Source organism: Heliangelus exortis, chromosome 19 (assembly GCF_036169615.1).
Source record: "Heliangelus exortis chromosome 19, bHelExo1.hap1, whole genome shotgun sequence".
Classification (NCBI taxonomy): domain Eukaryota; kingdom Metazoa; phylum Chordata; class Aves; order Apodiformes; family Trochilidae; genus Heliangelus; species Heliangelus exortis.
Genome location: NC_092440.1, coordinates 4,776,296 through 4,795,461, shown reverse-complemented (window position 1 = coordinate 4,795,461; position 19,166 = coordinate 4,776,296). Strand labels below are relative to the sequence as shown.

General features: G+C 42.5%; 1 protein-coding gene and 1 long non-coding RNA gene across 5 annotated transcripts in view; one reads left to right on the top strand and one right to left on the bottom strand.

Annotated features, from left to right (window-relative positions):
* The first annotated feature begins 4 nt into the window (after positions 1–4).
* On the top strand, positions 5–18,156 carry LOC139805181 (uncharacterized). 3 transcript variants are annotated; one of them, XR_011729722.1, is made up of 7 exons: positions 5–140; positions 707–788; positions 6,089–6,222; positions 10,276–10,359; positions 12,098–12,175; positions 13,607–13,672; positions 16,985–18,156. It is a non-coding gene; the product is annotated as an uncharacterized lncRNA (long non-coding RNA). The 3 variants fall into 3 exon arrangements; XR_011729723.1 differs by lacking the exon at positions 5–140 and adding an exon at positions 9,033–10,040 and having other exon boundaries at positions 594–788; XR_011729721.1 differs by lacking the exon at positions 5–140 and having other exon boundaries at positions 229–788.
* Positions 4,368–19,166, bottom strand: part of KLHL22 (kelch like family member 22) — a 15,147-nt gene continuing 348 nt past the window's right edge. The window contains exons 2-7 of one of the 2 annotated variants that reach the window (XM_071763276.1): positions 12,030–12,299; positions 11,048–11,213; positions 9,151–9,869; positions 7,815–8,007; positions 6,523–6,756; positions 4,368–5,537 (exon numbers count right to left, since the gene is read on the bottom strand). In XM_071763276.1, coding sequence (XP_071619377.1) covers positions 5,160–5,537; positions 6,523–6,756; positions 7,815–8,007; positions 9,151–9,869; positions 11,048–11,213; positions 12,030–12,256 — 1,917 coding nt within the window. In that variant the 5' untranslated portion in view covers positions 12,257–12,299 and the 3' untranslated portion in view covers positions 4,368–5,159. The remainder of the gene's footprint in view (positions 5,538–6,522; positions 6,757–7,814; positions 8,008–9,150; positions 9,870–11,047; positions 11,214–12,029; positions 12,300–19,166) is intronic. The other variant, XM_071763277.1, reaches the window with a different exon arrangement.

The window sequence follows — 19,166 nt, the reverse complement described above, 5'->3', positions numbered from 1 at the left end:
GGGGAGACGCGGCGGGAGCGCTGCGTGCCCGGGCCCGCGTCCTCGCGTTCGGAGGGGAGGGAGCGGCCGCTTCTTTTCCCCCGTTTCCCCGGGCTGCAGTCGTTGAAACCTGCCCCAGCAGTTTCGGGGGTGACTGAAAGGTGAACGGCCCTCGTGGCGTGGTGTGAGAGTGGGAGCCCCCCGCCCCTTCGGCAGCCCCTGAGGGGTGGTAGGGCCCTCCTCCTCACACACCGCTTCCCTGACGTGCTGTGGCCACACTTTTCCACAGTTTGCTGTCCAAAAATTCCCTCAGTTCTTGGGCTGAAGACGGCGAAGGGGGACCTGCCGATGTCTCCCCGTCTTTCCCTCAGCACATCTCCTCAGGGCTGCCCGGCTTTCCCTGCCCTGTCACGGCACCCCAGCCGCTCTGCGCTTCCCTCCGGGGTCCCGCCGCCCCGGCCTCGGGCGGCCGCGGGCCTTCCTCACCTCTCCACCTCTCCCTCAGTGGGGTGCCCCACAGCACCCTGACTGCGGGCGCCTTGGAGACAGAGATCACCTTCCCTGAGGCTTTCTGGTGTTATTAGTTGGCTTATTTATTTAAGGAGCAGCTGTGACAATCTCCTCAGATCTCGAGGTAACTCAATAGGTGCTCTAAGGGACAGTTTCCTGTCTCTACAGCCCTGTTCCTACACAACGGGGTCAAAGCTCTGTCTGTCTCGGGGCACAGGCAGGAGGGAAGATAGTGGTGCAGCTGCTGAAGAGGAAGGAAACCCCGGAAAGGACTCAGCAGCCTCACGGGCAAGGGCTGGGTAAGCACTTGGCACATGGTGCGGGATGAGCCGTTGGAATTTTTAGAGGGAGTTTGGCGCTCGGTGAGCTCAGAGGAGCAGCGCGGGCCTCTGCCTGCTCTGACTCAGGTTTGGGAGGTGGCAGGCAGCGTGTCCTGCAGTGTGGGGCAAGGGTGAGGCAAAGGGACTGCTGGAGTTTCTCAGACGTGCCAGAAACCTTAGCAACTAGAGTGAGTTTAGTTCAGTATTGTGACTCTGTTCCATTTGTGCTTTTGATTTTTTGTTTTGCTTTGCTTTGGGGGTTGGCAATGAGAAATGAAGCAGCACTGAAAAATAAATGTGGTTTAAAATGGGGAAATAGGTTTAAGATGACTGCAAGTGCTAACTGAGCAGTTGTGCTGTCTCATTCCAGCTTTGCTATCTTTCATGCTCTGCCTTTTCTGAAAGCTCTGTCAGAATGTGGTCTTCCCCCCCTTTGTTCTTCCTCCTACATTGGCAAATAGTGCCAAGTGGAGTGTTTGAATTGGAACATAAGGGCTGTGTCTCTGTACTCATCTAGCAGAGTTTGGATCATCTGAAATGGAGGATTCATCCAGTGTCATTGTTTTGCTTTGCACAAAATCATCCAGGAAAGTCTCAACATTGCTTAACACAAAAGGATCCCAAAGTAGGCCCTGGATACATGTACCACTTATGCCAGCTGAAGTAGTTATCTCCTGGGTGGAAAACAGCAGCTGTTCACTCATGTACAGCAATAATAGCAAAACAGTAGACTCATATAGATGAATAGTACCATATGAAAATTCACATTTATGCAAAAAAATTTTCTTCAATTGCTAGGGAAGCTTAGTTGGTAGCTATATCTCTGATCCATTCCTGGTTTAACTGCTTGTTATCTGTCAATGAGAGTCAGTTTTAAACACATGTAGATAGGCTACAATATACTATGAAGGGTAATGTGTTTTCTTCTGTAATTTCTGTCATGTTATCTGATAAGACTGGGCTTCAACTTCCTAGGCTACAGACAGGCATCTCAGGTGTATTATGCCCCTACAATTGCATTTGGTTTAGGAATAACAGAGAAACCTATCACTTTACCTTTTTATTACATACAAATAACATTTACAGTCTTTGTCTTACCTGCTGGCAGCTTCCACCCTCAAAGCACAACCAAATATTTGTAGCACAACTGAGGAGGTGGGGAGCTCCTTAAGTGCATCAGCTGCTGATGAAATAAAAACTGTTGGCAGAATATTCCCTTGAGAAGGTCCTGTCCCTCTTTCTCTGTGCCCAGCTGCTCCTTCCTTTCTCCAGAAGCTTCTGACCACATCAGTTGGGCTGAATGCCAAATGAATTGTACATGTGCCTGGTGTCTAAGTAAGAAGTAAAATTTCTGTCAAGAGTATAGAATGAGAATCCTTATTTGTTTAAATAAGTGAGTATGCTTCCAGTGCAAAATTAATGACCCTAATTTAAACCATGAGGAAATGGGAAAGGATATGTTGGATTTGGAGGTAGACAGCTGGAGAAGAAATACAGTAGTGAAAGCAGTTATGAAACAAAAACTGAAGCAATTACAATCACTTCTCCAAATGCAGAAGCCTGAAATACTTCAGGATACAAGTCCACTAATTACGAATTTAGCCATGCTTGTAGCTCTACCTCTGTACTGGCAGGAAGTAGGAAAATAGATTATCAAGAAACCTAGTTATTATTCTTCTGGAGTTCCTATTGTATCAACACTTAAAGTGCTGGTAATGGAACTACTTAGTTCTGGAAGAGTTGACTGTTCTCTTACAGACCAGAAGAACTTAAAGCTTTCTTAGTTCATTGTCCATCTGTCCACAATGTCTTGTGCTGTACAGTCTCTGAGGACTCACTGTACAAAATGAAGACTTTTTACTACAAGATACAAGACTAAAATATTTAGGAGATAAGAGAATTTATAAATTTAAGAAAATGGAATCAGCTTTAAAACCTTGCATAAGTTTTTCTTAAGGTAACACAAAGTTTAAGTGGACTCTTGAAGGCTAAGTTCCTGGAGAATAATTCTTGAGAGGAAAACCAATCAATACTGTTTTATTGAATCATACACAATACTTGCCCTTAGGTTTAGTTCATGTAACTTTGGGGTATTATACCAGTGGCTAAAAAAAAAAAAGGATAAATGGAAAAATGGATCACTTTTCTAAAAAGCAGTCCTCAGGCATACAAGAGTGGGGAAAAAACCAAACCATTAATTTTCTCAAGATGTTTCTTTAGCTTAATAATTACTCATGAGTGTCTTATACTCTCCTATGTAATCAAAGAATTAGCTTATCAACTTGTTTGGTTTTTTGTTTTGTTTTGTTTTTGTTTTTTGGTTATTTGGTGGTGGGTTTTTGTTGGTTTTTTTTTGCAATATAATACCCTCTAGTGGTATACATGGGAAAAGAAGCCAGGCAAAGAATGATTAGGGGTTTTTTTATCATGAAAGAGGGTCTGTTGAAAAGTGCAAGTTAAAATGGAAAATGCACTGCAACACTTAGGTTAGATGTCTGGCTTTAACTAGAACAGCTGGGTCTAGCATAGGACCTGGACCACTGGAAGCAGTGAATTGCTTGTTGTTTGCAGACAAACCAAACTGCCATTGCAACACTTGCAGTCTGAAAGGAGCAGTTCTAGTCATGTCCAGGTCAGAGAGATGTGTCCTCACATCTGAGGGCTACATTCCATTTCTAGACACTGAATGTAATGCTGTAGGCAAAACAGGATTACTTGTCAGTCTCACATAGTGCAGTGTAATACAGGTTGTATGTCCAGACTCCATGTCAGTAAAAGCTGTTGATCTTATTAAAAGTATGTAAATAGTCCTGCTTCTTTTCCAGAAGTGCAGTATACTAATGTAATCTGGGTCCTTTTAAAAATAATCTTTGCTTCTGTGCACAAAATATCCCTAAGTAATGGCTAACATCTAGGAACAGCTTCCATTTCTCTAGAGCAGCAGGTCAGTGTGAACAGTGTTTGCCATGATGTGATCATATGTGACTACTGTCATATAATTCTGATTGTCACTTTAGTTTTACCCCTCTTCTGCAACTCCATTATTGCTAAAAGACTTAAAAATTTTTGGTAATTGACATTATTTTCATGTGGCATTGGTTACTTCCCACCCTTCCAAGACAAAGGATACCCTATTATTCAGGTATCCCACTGGTTCAGACTTTAAATCAGCTTCTAATGTTAAGCAAGATGGTATTCAGAAGCCAATTATTTTAAGGCCTTATGAAGGAAGGATTTACTATGCTTTACCTTTCTGAGCTGTATTAATTCTGTATTATGTTCTTGGCATTTGTTCAACTACTGCAGGGTCTTGGACAAGTGTAATCTTCAATACCTCTCATCTCCTTAGTACTTTTTTTCTTTTGTCATGGCAATGACAAAAGAAAATTCTTCATTCTTTGCTCTCTTTATCCTCTTCTAAAGCATGTCATAGAAGACAGGAAAAAACCTGCCCATGTCCTAGGCTGGTGTAACTTCATGGATTCTAGTGTTGTACTATAGAATCTAATGAAACCCACTCATGTTTGGACTCCATGGTTAATAAAACTGAGACAGTAGTTAAAAAGAAAATGTTCTGACAAGGATTTATTAACTTATGCTTCTGAACAAATGTGTCTGACAGTTGAACGATGAGATTGCCATACTCTGTACAGCTTTTTCTAGGAATCTTCTTTCCACTGTGTTGACAGAACCTGCAGTACAGAAGTTCAGGAGTGGGTGTCAGTTCACAGACTCTAACCCAGTTACAAAGATGGCTGCATGCCCAGATGAGATGAAGGTTCAGACATTCTTGCCACTGTTCCTGTTTCTGTGTGTTCAATCTTGCTGAAAAACCAATCAAGCTGTCTGACACCTGGCACAGGAGGGAGACACTAGGTGTTACCTTCCTGTGTTAAGCTGGCTAGGAAGTTTTATTACCAAAATGAAAAGAAAAAAAACCAACCCTCAAAAAGCTATTTCAAGCTAAAAGCTGGGAGGAAAGGAGCAAGTCAAGCTGAGCCTTCTGTGCCTTTTTTTTTTTTTTGTCCATGCCGACAGTTAAGAAAAGTTTCCTTCAAAGGAAAAGAACTTCTATACTTTAACTGTGATAAAATGACAGTTCTGTGGTTACTTTAAAAATGCTGCTTTCTGGAAGGTGGGCAAATACTGACTGGAAGTGGCATTTTGTGCAGAACACTTGCTGATGGGCATATATTGACTGTGGATGGCATTTTGTGCAGAACACTTATTTTTCAAACCTTTAAATACTCATTTATATATATATATATATATATAAGAAAGACATATAAAATCTCTAAATATTTTCTCCAAGCCTTAATTTCCTTATCCACTGGCAAAAAATAAAGTTATCTAATCTTCACTTGAATTGTCTAATTCCTCCCAATCTGATACACTCATAACTTCTGATGGAAAGTCAAGGTGATACTTCATGCGGTCTGCATGCCATTCCGAGAACCATTTCTCTGTTTCCATTAAAATAGCCCTGGGCAAAGTGAGGACGCAGGCAGCCATCCCAGAAATATCATCCTCCAGCTGGGGTCCTTCCTCCCAACAGTCTCTCTCTGCATCATAAATGTGGACGTAGTCCATGCGGATCCCTCTGTTGTGGGATCTGCCTCCCAAGACATAGATCCTGTTGTCTAAGACCGCAATTCCCGGCTCTCCGTGTCCCGCAGGAAGGGGACAAACGTTTGTCCACTGATCAGTGCTTGGCCTATAGCAGGCAACCTGTAAAAAAAAAAAAGACAAGAGATTAGCCAAAATCCAGCTTGCATCTTTGTGACAAAGCCTGGCCATATGGCAAACTATTTAGGAAGCTGTGCATCATCATCATCATCATCATCATCATCAGTCTTTTTAATGGAGAAAGCCATATCACCAGGGAGTAGAAATATAGTACTGAGCAGAACACTGTGCATAGATGCCATATAGCTTTGAATCCCAACTGCTGCTGGAGTATCAGCTGTATGTCATTCAAAAGAATATATACAAAAGTGAAAGAGATGGGGACACATGCTAATGTAAGCTCAGACATAATGCATCTGTTTGCGTTAGGCAAAAATGTGTTGGAACATGCAAACATGACAAATCTGCTAAGTTGTCTCTGGACCGTGTGTTGAGAAGTTTCAGATTTCACTGGATACCTATTTGGATAAAAGCTTTTATTTGTAAGCACCTTTTAATCATTCAGATACACTTTTCAGCTGGATTTAATTCTGTCATCTTCATTGGCTTTATAACAACAGTTACTTTTTGTGCCTTCTTTTCATGTCTTGCAGTTCTAGAAGCTGGAATAAGGCTACAGGAGAATTCTCTCCAGCCATCATTTATCATCAGGTACTGCACATTTAATTGCATTATACAACTGCCAGCCAACATATCCTTACCAACTCTGTCCTGCAGTTACATGTTGGTAAGTCAATAGTCCTTGACTTAGAAAAACAGACAACCTAAAGTAAATCAGTTGATGTGTGAGGAATTCCAAGTGCTAGAGCTTTACTGCTCTGTGGGTTAGACAATTTGTTCAAGACAGAGAGCAGTAAATAAATCATTGCAAGTTCTGCAATTGAATAGGGGAGAGCTGGTGGAGTAGCTGCTGCTGGGCAGACAGTTTTATTTGCCTACTTATTAGGAGAAAGACATTATGTCAGAGTGCAAGCATGCATAAGAAAGAGACACTTCCAAGAAAGGCAGAGGTATGACATGCTCTCACCTGGTGAACATCCCTCCTGTAGCCAGAATCATTGTTGCTTCCTCCAATTACATAGAGCTTTCCTAGCAGTGCAGCCATCCCATGCCAAGCACGTCTCACTGGACCATCTGCTAAAACTTCCCAGTGGTCAGTCTTTGGATCATAACACTGTAGCTCCTTCAAATAGTCTTCTCCTCTCCTCCCACATGTAATATACATCTTCCCATCCAGTGCTGCTCCAGCATGTGCATATACCTGTACATGGGAAAGCAAGAGGTCGAGGTCTGGAGTTATGTATTTCTCTCAAAGTATGGAACAGACCTAAAAGGAGTGGCATTCTTCATGAGTTGTGCAGGTATTGGCACCTGGAAGGATTTTCTTACACACAGTTCTCTCCTAGATGATTAGAAGTGTGAATTTCTGAATGAAAAACACTAGAATTTCTAGAACTTCCAGAACTGCAGTGGGTTCCCATTCTTTATTGTTCCTTGTTTAGAAGATCATTCATATTATCACTTTTCTCCCTAGACCACTTGGAAACAATTCTGTTGGAGAGTTTTCTTACACAAGCAGTGTTATCAGCAATGCTAGATATCCTACCAAGTAGCACTCCACTGGATCTTAAGACTTTTCATATTCTCAGCATTGACACATATTTATTATTTGTGACCTGCTAGTTTGACTACTAGTTTGGCAACTGCTATTCCAGCAGGATAAATACTACTGATGAGAGAAGACAGCTTCTGACTCACACATTTCAGATGAGTAATGGTCTTACATTAGCTGACTGAGGTGGGATTCTGCATCACATAAGCTGCTGTTAGCAGAACTTGTCACCCACCCTCAGTTCTCTGTGCAAGAACTAAGTAGTCTATAGAAGTTGAGTCTCTTCTTATTGGAGCATTACCCTTTCCATATAGGAGTAAAGCACGTTGTCAGGGCTCTAAGTGAGGATCTTGTACTGTTGTGGATCACAGTTTACCTGCCTGGGAGGAACATGAACTTCCTGTTCCCAACAGCTACGTGTTCCTTTTGGAATGGTTTTAAGGATTAACATAATAAAGGTGCAGGGGAAAACAAGAAGAAAACAGGAAAAGAAACATAACCTCAGAATGGAATTTACATATATTATTATAATTATTCTCCTTCCTTGATATTCATTTATCCCATATGCAGAGGCTACTTACTGTTTTCCATCTGAGTACCAGCACATTTAAGCTACAAGCTTGACCTACAATCTACAATTGAGAAAAGCATGAAAAAGGATGATTGGGGGGAACTGCAGTAGTGTGTGTGACTAATGCACTCCTTACCTCCTTCTTCAGAGGTGTCACATATTCCCAAGTGTTGCTTTTAGGGTCATACCTCTCCACTTCCCTCAGGTCTTCATGGTAATCTCTGCCTGCAACAGCATAGATGTAGTTGTCCACAACACAAACACTGAGGTCAGCATGCTCCTGCTGTAGGGACTGGATCTGGAACCATTTGTTGTGTCGAGGGTCATACCTTGAAAAAGAATGGGATCAGAGGGAAGTTATTCACACAGCTACAGAACCACTGCTGGAATACCAGACAGCACCACAGATGTGGGTTACTGTACTGTCTTTGGTAGAAATTGAGCTCAGCTGTAATTGGAGTGAAATTTGGCCTTGTCAGCATTTTATTATTAGCAAAGTTGGTCTAGTCTATTTTTAGAAGATCTAATCATGCTATAAAAGCTTAGGTTTTCCATCATCTTATACACTGCTGTCAGGTTATATATCAAAGTCTCTGCTAGCATAAAGCCATTCTACAAGGTAAAACAGTCTAAAAATAGCACAAAGACTGATTATGGATCTTCAGGAGTCCAGAAATATTTGGTGTGCATAAATATTTGGTGGCTTCTTTGATTCCTTTTGCCAAATACCTGCTGCTCAAAGTGAAACTCGTGTTTAATTTTCATATCAAAATATCTGGTCTGGGAATTTTAGTTGCAGAGAAAACTGTGAGGTGAAACTATGCGTGCTATAAAATAGGGGCAACTCTTGTAAAACTAGTAAAAATGACTCTTATATAAAGATAAAAGGGTTTTTTTTTTATGTCTGGTTTTGCAATATAATGGGCATTAAGATCTAAAAGTGCTCCTTCCTCCTGCTCTCTTTCCTGGAACAGAACGATTTAAGGGAACACTGGAATGCTGTTACTGTGCATGCCAATTCTTGATAATCAACCAGTAATAGCATTTTATTTAAAACTCCATTTTTGTAGTTACATTCTTTCATGTTGGGACCAAAACTACACACAAAGAACTTCTAGAAAATCCTGGTTCAAGACCATCCAGACATTCTAGAGAATCCTAGTTTATTATTGCTTCCCTCACCTTTAATACTGCTCCCACCCTCCACCAAGGTAGAAAGCAGCACATGCAATACCCCAGTGAGCAGCTGTTTGTACCCTGTTGGGCTTGGCTGTGCCTCACAGGGGCTGCTGGGAGCTCCCTGGTACTCTCAGGCTTGTTTGTTAACTTATTTATTGTGTTTTCTTTCTGTCAGGCCCCTGCTTGGTTCCTAATCTTTCAGCTAGCAAGAGTACAGACTGCACTGCTGGCTTACAGTCTGGATGGGCAACAGGATGGTAATAAAAATAATAGCAGGATTATCCTTATCTTACCTCCAACACCTTGACTCTGCTCGAAAACCACTTACATTGTTGTCTCCGCCAATTAAATATACAAAATTATTGAGAACAGCAATCCCCTGGTTGGACATTCTGGGGGCTAGTGCAGCTGTAAAGTGCCTCCACTCTCCCAACAAGGGGTTCAGATACTTGGCTTGATCACTGAGGACAATGGATGGAGTAGAATGCATCCCTCCAAATCCCACTACACACTGGAACTCTGATCTCAGCTGTGTCTGGGAGCTCTGGAGCATTGGCTGAAGACATTCGTTCTTGTGGTACATTAATGCATCTGCAACTGTATCTTTTAAAGGACACGGGCTTAATTTGTCATGAAGCCTTTGCAGGATCTGGGGTCCCATCAGAGGAAAACGAACTGTCTCAAGTAGCTTAAGGGGCTCCATCAGGGAGACCTGATCTGTCTCCACTTGCTCCGGAGGGTAATGATAAAAGAGTGCCCCATCATAAACTTCAAACTCATAGTTAACCTCCAAACGGTTGCTGCTGAGAAGGGAGTAGACCTTCTGCAAGGGTAGCTGTCGGTACACTTGTGTCCTGGAGAAAGCTGTGAAGTTCTTTAAAATGTAGGAGTCCAGCTGTTCACTCAAATGTCTCAAGTCATAATGGTCAGCTAGTCTGTACACATCAAGGATGTTCTCTTCATCTACCCAGGACATGAGAAAATCACAACAGAATTTAATGACTTCTGGAATCTGCAAGAGAGAGGTATTTTTCATTTTAAGATACCACTCACTCAAGAGACAAGTGACAGAAGCCTGGGATGACTGTAAGAAAGTTGTCCACAAGATGACTGCTCCCCTCACAGTCTGATCACCATGTTCACTTGCATCCAGTTCACCTCAGAGAAAAATAACTCAACGTGGGTGTGTACATGATTATCATACACATCTTCTAACCACGCTACACTGCAAACCTGAGTTTGGTTTCAGGTGCAGCAGCAATGAGTCTTCCAAGACATGTGGGACACTGGAGAGCCAGGCTGCCTGATCTGTTAGCATGGCACCAAGCTGCAGGCTGCCTGGGCAGCAGTCATGGAAATGGAAGGCATGGTGGACATGGTGAAAGCCAGGTTTACAACCACTCTTGTGTTTTTTTCAGAGCACTACAGACATGCTCTATCAAAGACTGCACCTGCAACAAATATATCTGCATCACTGAAGAGAACAGGAAGCCATTTGAAAGGTAAATTGGTATTTATTTTTGTCTTCTGAATAGACTTTGAAGTTGTATCTGGTAGAAGGGACTAATGGCAAATAAAAAACTAACTGCTCTCCAAAAGCACTACCCAAAGTGGTGTTAAGCATGTAGAAACCAACCAAACCAAGCACACAGAAAGTTAAGAGTACCAAAGGCACGTGCAGTAGTTAGCTGCAGGGGGAAATAGAGAAAAGAAACTTGTCTTAAAGGCACATGAACTCTGCACTTAGTGCAGAAACCATAGTGGCAGGATTTCCTGTAGTGACAGGGCCAGGGGAGGTTATGTGCCTGTGGACTCAATCTGGGGATTATCTTGAGCAGCACAATTTCTGAGCCCTGTCTTTTAGTGTAGGCCAGAGGTATTCTGTTCTAGAGAAGCTTTCATAAGCAGATCAGTGACAGTGAGTGGTATAGAAAACAGTCCTCTAGATAAAATGGTAAATGTTTGTAAGTAGTTGAACCACTGGCACAAATGAGATGTGCAAGTACTTATTAATTTTTCCTACCCTTCCACAGCTGTGCCAGTGGGTAAGGCATCCCAAGGAAATCCTTCTCATCAGAGCCATGCTCTTATTCACCCCCTAACCTTTCATCTGTACCCATATTTTCTTTTTCTTTCACTGCTGCTTTTATTTCTTGCTTCTTTTTTTTGGTCACATCCCCAGTACCTCACCTGAAGTTGACAGGCTGCAGCTAAGGTTTCCTGTACACTGTTCACACTGAGTTCCAGCTCAGAAGTGTAAATGAAGTTCAAGATTTTACACATTGCATTGTAGGAGATGCCATGAATGTGAACTTCTTCTTGTTCCATCTCTCGCAGTCCTCCTGCAAACATCCCTCTGTAAGAAAAAGACAGTGGCACATGCTATGGCAGATTTGCATTGAAGCTATTTTCAGTTTGCCTTGTCCTGGGAACATAAAAAATATTCAGAAAGATAAAATCTAGCCAATTTTATGGGATTACCTGTTCCCTAAAGCAATGACAGAGAGTACAGGCCTTTAGGACCCAAGAAAGTAATACTTCTCAATGTGCAGGAGATCTGCAGGGGCCATTTGAAAGGCATGATTCACAGCTGAAGGACTTAAAGACAGACCTAGTACATATGGATAGTCTGTGGGCAGAGACAGATACTCTGGCTGTGGGGAAGAGGAAAAACAGAGGAACTTGGGACTGAGGGAATTTTTTCTAAGCTACAGCAGTTCTCCCTCCAGTTAGAAGTTCATCTGGATTGTCTTGGGATTTGTTGACTTGCTTTATGAAAATAAAGCCAGTTCAAGGAACTGCTGGTCAAATTGACCAGGGGAAGGACAGTGAGTCACACTGTAGGCATGTAACAGAGGAGTGACCCATTTCTGGTGACTTTTTTTGGTATCATGAAATGTTCACCACAAGGCTGCATTTATACAGAAGACACGTGTTGGAAAGCCTCTTCTCTTTACACACCTCCGAGTACCCCAGGCAGTGGAGGTAAGCTCAGTGTGCTTTATTTCTGTAGATACATAACAGAGAGATGAACAAAGCCGTGCTCAGTATTTTGAAACACATTCAGCTCCACCTCACGGGTCTCATTTTACACCCAGAGCTAAGCCAGACGATTTGGATGTTACGGATTCGAGCCACATTCAGACACATGCTTGTTACTGCTGAAGTGTACCTGAAATAGTCACAGGATGCAGCCAGGAGGATACGATGAGCCTCAATAGGTTTCTCTTCCACTATCAGAACTACATCAAAGAGGATGCTGCTGTCTCGGAGCGATACCAACCCACTGAGCAAGGCCTGGGAGTGCTCGGCGCTGCGGTAAGTGTTGCTGGTGCGCTGCTGGAGGGAGGGCTCGAGTTGAGCTTTGTGTGGCTGAGTCAGCTCCTGATCCTCCGCCATCCCAGGCAGAAATGCTCAGCCACCAGCTGTAGCAGAATGAAATCTATGAGACAACAGAATCAGCAGAGGTTTGTGCCTTTTGCTTCATGAATGGTCCTCTGACCTCCCGCCTGTCACAGTAAATAAATCAAACCGACTCTCCAGTCAATGGAGGGACAGTTCTACCCTAATTAAATGATTCTGAGTGATGATACTGGAAAGAGACAGGTGTATATCCACACAGAAAACTGATAGAACATGGTTTTTCGAAAAGGTATTCAGATTTTTGGGTTTTCAGTCCAAGAGCCAGATTATGTTGCATGTAGGGATACTTTTTTTTACCAGGTTTCACTTCCCAGCCCATTGCCAGAACCTCGTTTCCTTTTCATGTCTGCATAATCTATAAAAAGAACAAAACTGACATAATTACTGCCAAAATTCCAAGTTGCCTAGCACCCTCACATAATTTTGCTGCAAAATAAACTGCATCTTCACTCTTTTTTTTAATATTTTATGCTGAAATCTGAAAGCTCCCCTCTCTCCCTATCTTTGCTTTTTCATTTTCCTTAGTGAATGACATTACCAATTGTCATTCTATAAAATATTATATGAAACTGTAGTCATCACTGGGAGATTGTTTATTGTGACAACTGCTTTTCACTTCACTGAGATTCCCTTCAGAGAGAAGGTACTTTCTCCAGTGTAGGCACTGCAGAGGGCTATTCTATACCTTTTTCTAGGGCTGCCATTGACACTGCAGGAAGGTCCCCTGTGGCACATGGGGAAACACCTGTAAAAAGCAAACTGGAAGTGATTGTGTTTCATGTCTGTGGTTAAGCTCTCAAAAATCTCATGAGTCCTCTTCTACCATCCTGTAATTTACCCTTGCCATTGTCTTTGAAGAATGTCAGACGTATCAGTCAGAGCTCTTAGACTCTATCCAGTTGTCTGAGAGCATTAAAAAAAAATGCATTAGCAGAAGGAAGTAACAGCTGATATGGCTGCTTAGGACATAGATACAATAGCCTCTCCTCCAGCAGCCTGGGAAATAGCTTAGAGGCACAAGTGGCAGTCACAAGGGGTTATTGGCAGTCAAAAGCAGAACAAACCAAGCAATTCCACACAAACAGCAAAGAAACAGAACCATTGATTAACTGTGCCAGCCATGTAGTGAGTGCAGCACTGGAAGTCTCTCAAAGAGACAATCTGGATGACACTAAGAAATATAAAAATGTTTATTGTTCTGCCTGAAGGAAGTTACTTTATATTGCCCATAACAAAAGGAAGTTAGGTGGCACTGCATGGTAAATGGGATGGAAAAAAAAAACAACACCTGAAAAAGCCTATTAATAATTGTCTGCTCTTTTCCAGCAAGACCAAGACAGCCAGCTCAGAAGAGGAACTCTGATGAGACAGCCTTCTAGGGAGCACATTCAGGTAGATTATATGGGGGAAACTATCTATCATCAGCTGAAGAGATGAGTAATGGATTATTTTTCATGACTGGTAGATGCTTTTCCTAAAAATAAGATGATTTTTTTAAGCAGACAAAACTTTATCATTTGGTTTGCTCCTGGGAAATACTAAAAGTGATGGAGTAAGAAAGGCAGGTGAAGTTACCAGATGTTGAGCAGAAATTTCCCATTTCACTAAAAGGGAATAAATGCAGCAAAACCAAAGTAGAGTGAGATATGGTCAAATAAAGAACAAATCAAGAAAAACCACATTATGTCTGTTAATATGGTTTGATGTGGTTAACACTGCAGAGTTAATGTGGTCAGTGCTGAAGAAAAGGTTTCATCTTTTCAGCAACTTGGAGAGCTTTACCAAAAAAGTCTCTGTGAGAGTAAAATCATTGCATCAAAAAGCAGAAGTAAATGTAACAAGTGAACTGTTTTCTGAATTCAAAGACTTATTTTGGGTAGGGGAAACAGCATGACTGACATCCATAGTTATTTGCTGCTAACAATTTTGGGTGTGTAGGCTGAATGCCAGTGCTGCATTACAAAAAGGTTGGAACACTACTGAGCAGGTACAGTGTATGTGCTCTAAAACTGGGCAGCACTCATAAGAAAGTTTTGTACATGGACATGTGAAGGTTCTTAATTACACTGTGGCTTCCCATAGAACATGTTATAACATGTTAGAACATATATATAACATCCTATTATATATACACCTCCCTACTCTTCCTGAACTGGGCTTCAAGGCCAGTGTAAGTACACAGTAAAGTACAAAGTAAGTACATAACAATCCATTGTTATAGTTTTGACCACAGGTAAGAGGCTACCCTAGAAAAATTCTCACTGCAATGATTTTTGTGAATTGTTCTGAACTTCTAAAATTAAAGGTGAACATTTGTGGTGGTAGTCTGTGATGTCTGACTGACATAGATGGTTAAGTCCTCTTCTTTGAGCCAAACCCAAGGAAAAGCCTCTTAACTCATCCCTGGATACCCTTAGAAACTGGTAGAAAAGACCTGTAAGACAAAGAGGGGTGGAGAACCATTAAACTCCTGGTGGGGGGTGGCCAACAAGATTCCTTTAACTGTTTACTGAGTGTGCTCAGCTTTGTAATAGCTGTTGGAGGAGCAGCTGGGGTTGGGTGGGTAGGAAGTTACAAAGAGTGGTTGCAGGAGCAGGGTTAGTGGGGTCATCCTGTGGGCTTCTTTGAAAGAAAAGAGGAGTGTCTGAGTTTTCTGGATTAAATACAGTGTGCTTGGTGAGCTGATAGTTTTGTATATTTCTCTGTGTATTGTAAATGCTGACTACAAGTTTGCTGGGGGTGGATCCTGGTGTTAGCACAGCACTTTGCTTCTCAGACTGTGTGGTCTGACTGACCTGTGTGTTTTGTGCCTTTGTTACCATCTAAAAATCTGGTAGCTCAAACAGTGAAAGTGCTATTTTACATGTGGTGTTTCAGCTGGGTGTCAGGAATGACTGTTAACAGAGTGTCTATCAGTCTTAACAAGGAAATTTATTGATTAATACTTTGAGCTGAAAATAATATAACCCTATCTCCTCAAACTTGTATTTTGCTTAATCGTTAGTGCCCTTTATTAAATAACAAACAAAACAACCCACACCTCAATGTAGTACAAGCAGTACAGTTCTGAATGGAGAGACAGTCACCAGGTTTGGTCAGCCTCTGGCATGCTGCAGAAAACCTTCTATCTATTGTTTTTCCTTCCTGACCACTCAGGAACTTAACTGCCTTTTTAGGGCTTGAGATGCCATTCCCACAGGCTGCCATACCTGGCCTTGTAACTGAAGGAGCTGTAGGCAGGCCCTGGCAGCTAATGTAAATGTACACTCCTTTGAACCATGCACCTGAGTTCCCTCCATCCTGAGCATCCCTACTGTCAGCTTTTTGCTTGCAGGATGGCCTTGAGGCCTCTTATCTGTTATCATGAAACTGGCTCTGTGACTGACCCAAGTTTCCTAGAAATCTCAGTCGTGTATTTATTTCTTTTCTCTACTCTTATGCAAGTTCCTCACTGATGGTCTCCTGTTAGCAATGGGATTCAGTGGCTGAATATTGCAGGACTGACCCTAAGGTGGAAAAGATGAGGAATACTTTCTATTCACAGAGCTTCTTCAACAGTAGCAAAGATGAAAAAGTATTGTCTCATGTGCTGTAGGATGCTGTCTATAGAAATAAGGGAAGTCCTGGTTCCAACCACTTAGAAGCTGCAGAGAGAATCAGACTAGAGATTTCCCTAGCTGGCTGCACAAGGTATTTTAGACTGCAGTTATGCTGGTTTGCATTTGTCTTTCAGAGGAAAAGGGTTAATGTAGTGATTAATTTTCAGGTATTACAACTGAGTGACAGTTCATAAAGACAAGGAGGGGTATGAGGTCAGTAACTGTGTGTGTACTTCTACAGGCAATACTAAGTAGGAAGACATGGACTTGTGGTTACTTCAAAAAGTTAAAAAAGCAAACAAAACAGGAGTCCTGTTCTCTTAAGAATATATCTGTGTTGCACTGGGAGCACTTCCAGGCAGCTGAGTCAAGTGTATGTCCTGGATGCATCCTGCTGCCATTCCAGATACACTCAGCCTTTATTTTCTGATGAGATGCTCTGCACTGATTTTGTGCTTTAAACTAAACCTAGTGTAGATAATTTATAGTGCTGAAGTCTATTACTGGTATTACACAACAGGATATACACCTAGGCACAAGTATTCACCCCTTCTATGACTACCATCCATGTGATGCTTACAAGTGTGTGGTGTGTGTGTGTGGGATTTGGTTTTTTTGGTATGGTTGTGCTGACAGCCTGGAGTCTCTGCTGTAAAGAAATGGCTGGATAAAAGAAGGATTATCTGAGTTAGTTTCTATGGAAACTCAGACATTTTTGTATTGAAAGTCTTGTGGCTGTCATCTCCACAAAGAGGTGTTTTATGCAGAGAGTGATATTTTCTTGTACGTCAGCCATGCCCAAAATAAACCAGAGCCTGCTGGTGTCAGGTATCCAGACTTGTTCAGCTTACTGCCATGTGGACAGGTGGTTCAAGCTTAGTGGGGATGCCATCCTTTCTTAGAACTGTGGAATAATTTAGGCTGGAAAGAAACTTAGGAGGTTGCTAGTCCTATCTGCTTAAAGAAGGGAAAACTTCAAAGTCAGTTGAGGATGCTGAGAGCTTTGTTTAGCCAAGCACAGAATCCCCATCCTTGTCAAAAAAAGGAGGGCTTAACCATCACATTTATTTTCATCTTTATCCTGCCTGAATTTATTTTCCTGCAGCTTGTGACACTTGTCAGCCCTGGCACTGTGCACCACGAAGAAGTGTTTGGCTCTGCATTTTCCTACACCCATTACATACACAAGCTTTACATGCTTGTGCTAACACAGCCCAGTATGCAACTGGCTCCTGCTGGAGGAATCCTATTCAACTTGCTGCTCATCAGGACCCCTGGGCTCTTCTCTTGCAAAGCTGGCTTCTAGCCAGACTTGTCTCCAAGCTGTCCTGATACAGGGAGTTACTCTGCCCCAGGTGCACGACTTCACCTTTGCTATTAAACTCTGTGGTTCCTCTTAGTCCATTCTTACAGCTCCATTCTTACAGCTTGCTGATGTCTCCCAGTTGCAGCTCTGTCCTCTTTCTTCCAGGCCATTTTCTTCATAGCTTTTTTTCTAATACAGAGCAACCAGTGTGCTGTGCTGATTGTGATCCAACCTGATTGAGCCCTTAGAAGTCTCAGTGCATTGGAGGAAGTTTAAAACCTGTGGCCTAAAGCTTCCCACACCTTCATCTCTCCCTAGGGAGTAGCAAGAATTAGGATCTAAGCCAGGGTTCATCTGACAAGAAGACAAGATCTAAGACTAGAGCAAAATGCTGGTAACACTGGCTCTGGGGGTTGCAAATAGGCAGAACCTGGCTATGGACCAGGATTTTACCAGGGCAGAGGACACACAAACAAATAGATCAACTAGTCAGGGAGTATGGAGAATAGGAAGGCAGCTGGGTGCCTGCCAAAATAGTTCAGAAAACAGATGTGATGCCACAAACAATTTAAATCGAAAAGCAAAACTATTGTTCACTCTGACCAGAGTGCAAATACTGGAATATTTCACCAGCTTGATGATAATTTGCAGGGAGCACTTGTAAGACCATTTGCCACACAGAAGACAACTGAGGACACCATGATGTGTAGACAAGACTTATGCCAATTTCATGCTTTTTCATGGGAAAGGGAAGAGGTGTGAGGGAAAAACAGAAGCTTTGCTCTGCAGTGCTTCTTTCAGAACTATCCCAAATGCTACCAAAAAATTGTCATGAAGAAAACAAATTCAATACAGTGCTGAAATGCTTTCTCTTGTGGCTTCATCATCTCTTAAGGAGTCTAATTTATCTCTTACTCCCTTTTCTTTCTTTCTCATCTCTAATCTTGAAACATGATTTAGTTTTCATCTGAGTCTTTCAGTAGTTATGTTCTAGTTTGGATGGAGTGGCTGCTTGTCTTTGAAGGAAGGAGTTTTAACCAACTATATTCAGGCAGGATGTATCTGTTTACCCTGACACCAAGTGCCTTTTTCCAGAGTCAGAACGTAGTGTTTAGTTCTGTGTCCAGATAGATCTGGTAAATGTGCAAGGAATGTTTTTTGGATACAATTGTTTTAATTATCCCAAGAACTATTGGGAAGTCCCTCAAATATCCAAATAAATTCCCTGGTAAGAACAACACTTTATTTTTTTAACTAAGCTTTTGCAGGGTCAAGCTCCCTGAATAATAACTATGCCAAAAGTGACATTTTATGAATTAGCCAGTGGTTCAAGTTCTGTCAATCCTGAGAGCCTCAGCTAGTTGGCAAGAATCTGCTTAAACATAAAGAATTTTTAATAGTCTAAAATGCAAGGAGGAAAAAACCACTAGAAAGTCATTAATTCTGTGCCAAATACAATTAGTTGTTCTGCAAGGAAAGGAAAGGATGGTCTAGCTCTGATTTCGGTATCAAACACGAATTCATTTGTATTCTTCACCACATTAATTTTGTTCCTGCGAACGATGTGAGGTTCCCCCCTGCCCTGCAATTTATGCATCGGGGACCGGGAATGAGGAGTTTTTCTGCAGGGGAAATCTACCGGGAGTCACAGACCATTAAGGAGAGAGCGAGCCTGGCTCCAGGCTGCCCGTCTGAGCCTTCCTCACCGACGGAAGAAGCGGTGAAAGAGCCCGTTCGGCCACGCTCTCGGTTTGATTTTCCTTTCCCGCGCTGAAAATGCCTCCGGAGCTCCTGACACCCGGCACCCCCCGCTCTCCCCTTCCGTGCCGGCAGCCCCGCACCCGGGCGCAGGGACGCGGGGCTCCAGGGCACCCTCGGGGGCTCCGTGCCGGCTGCGGGGCCCGGACTGCAGCAGCCTCCGCCTGACCGGGGCGGCCTCGAGTGCGGCAGGGCCTTGGCACAGAGGTGCCAGACCCCGTTC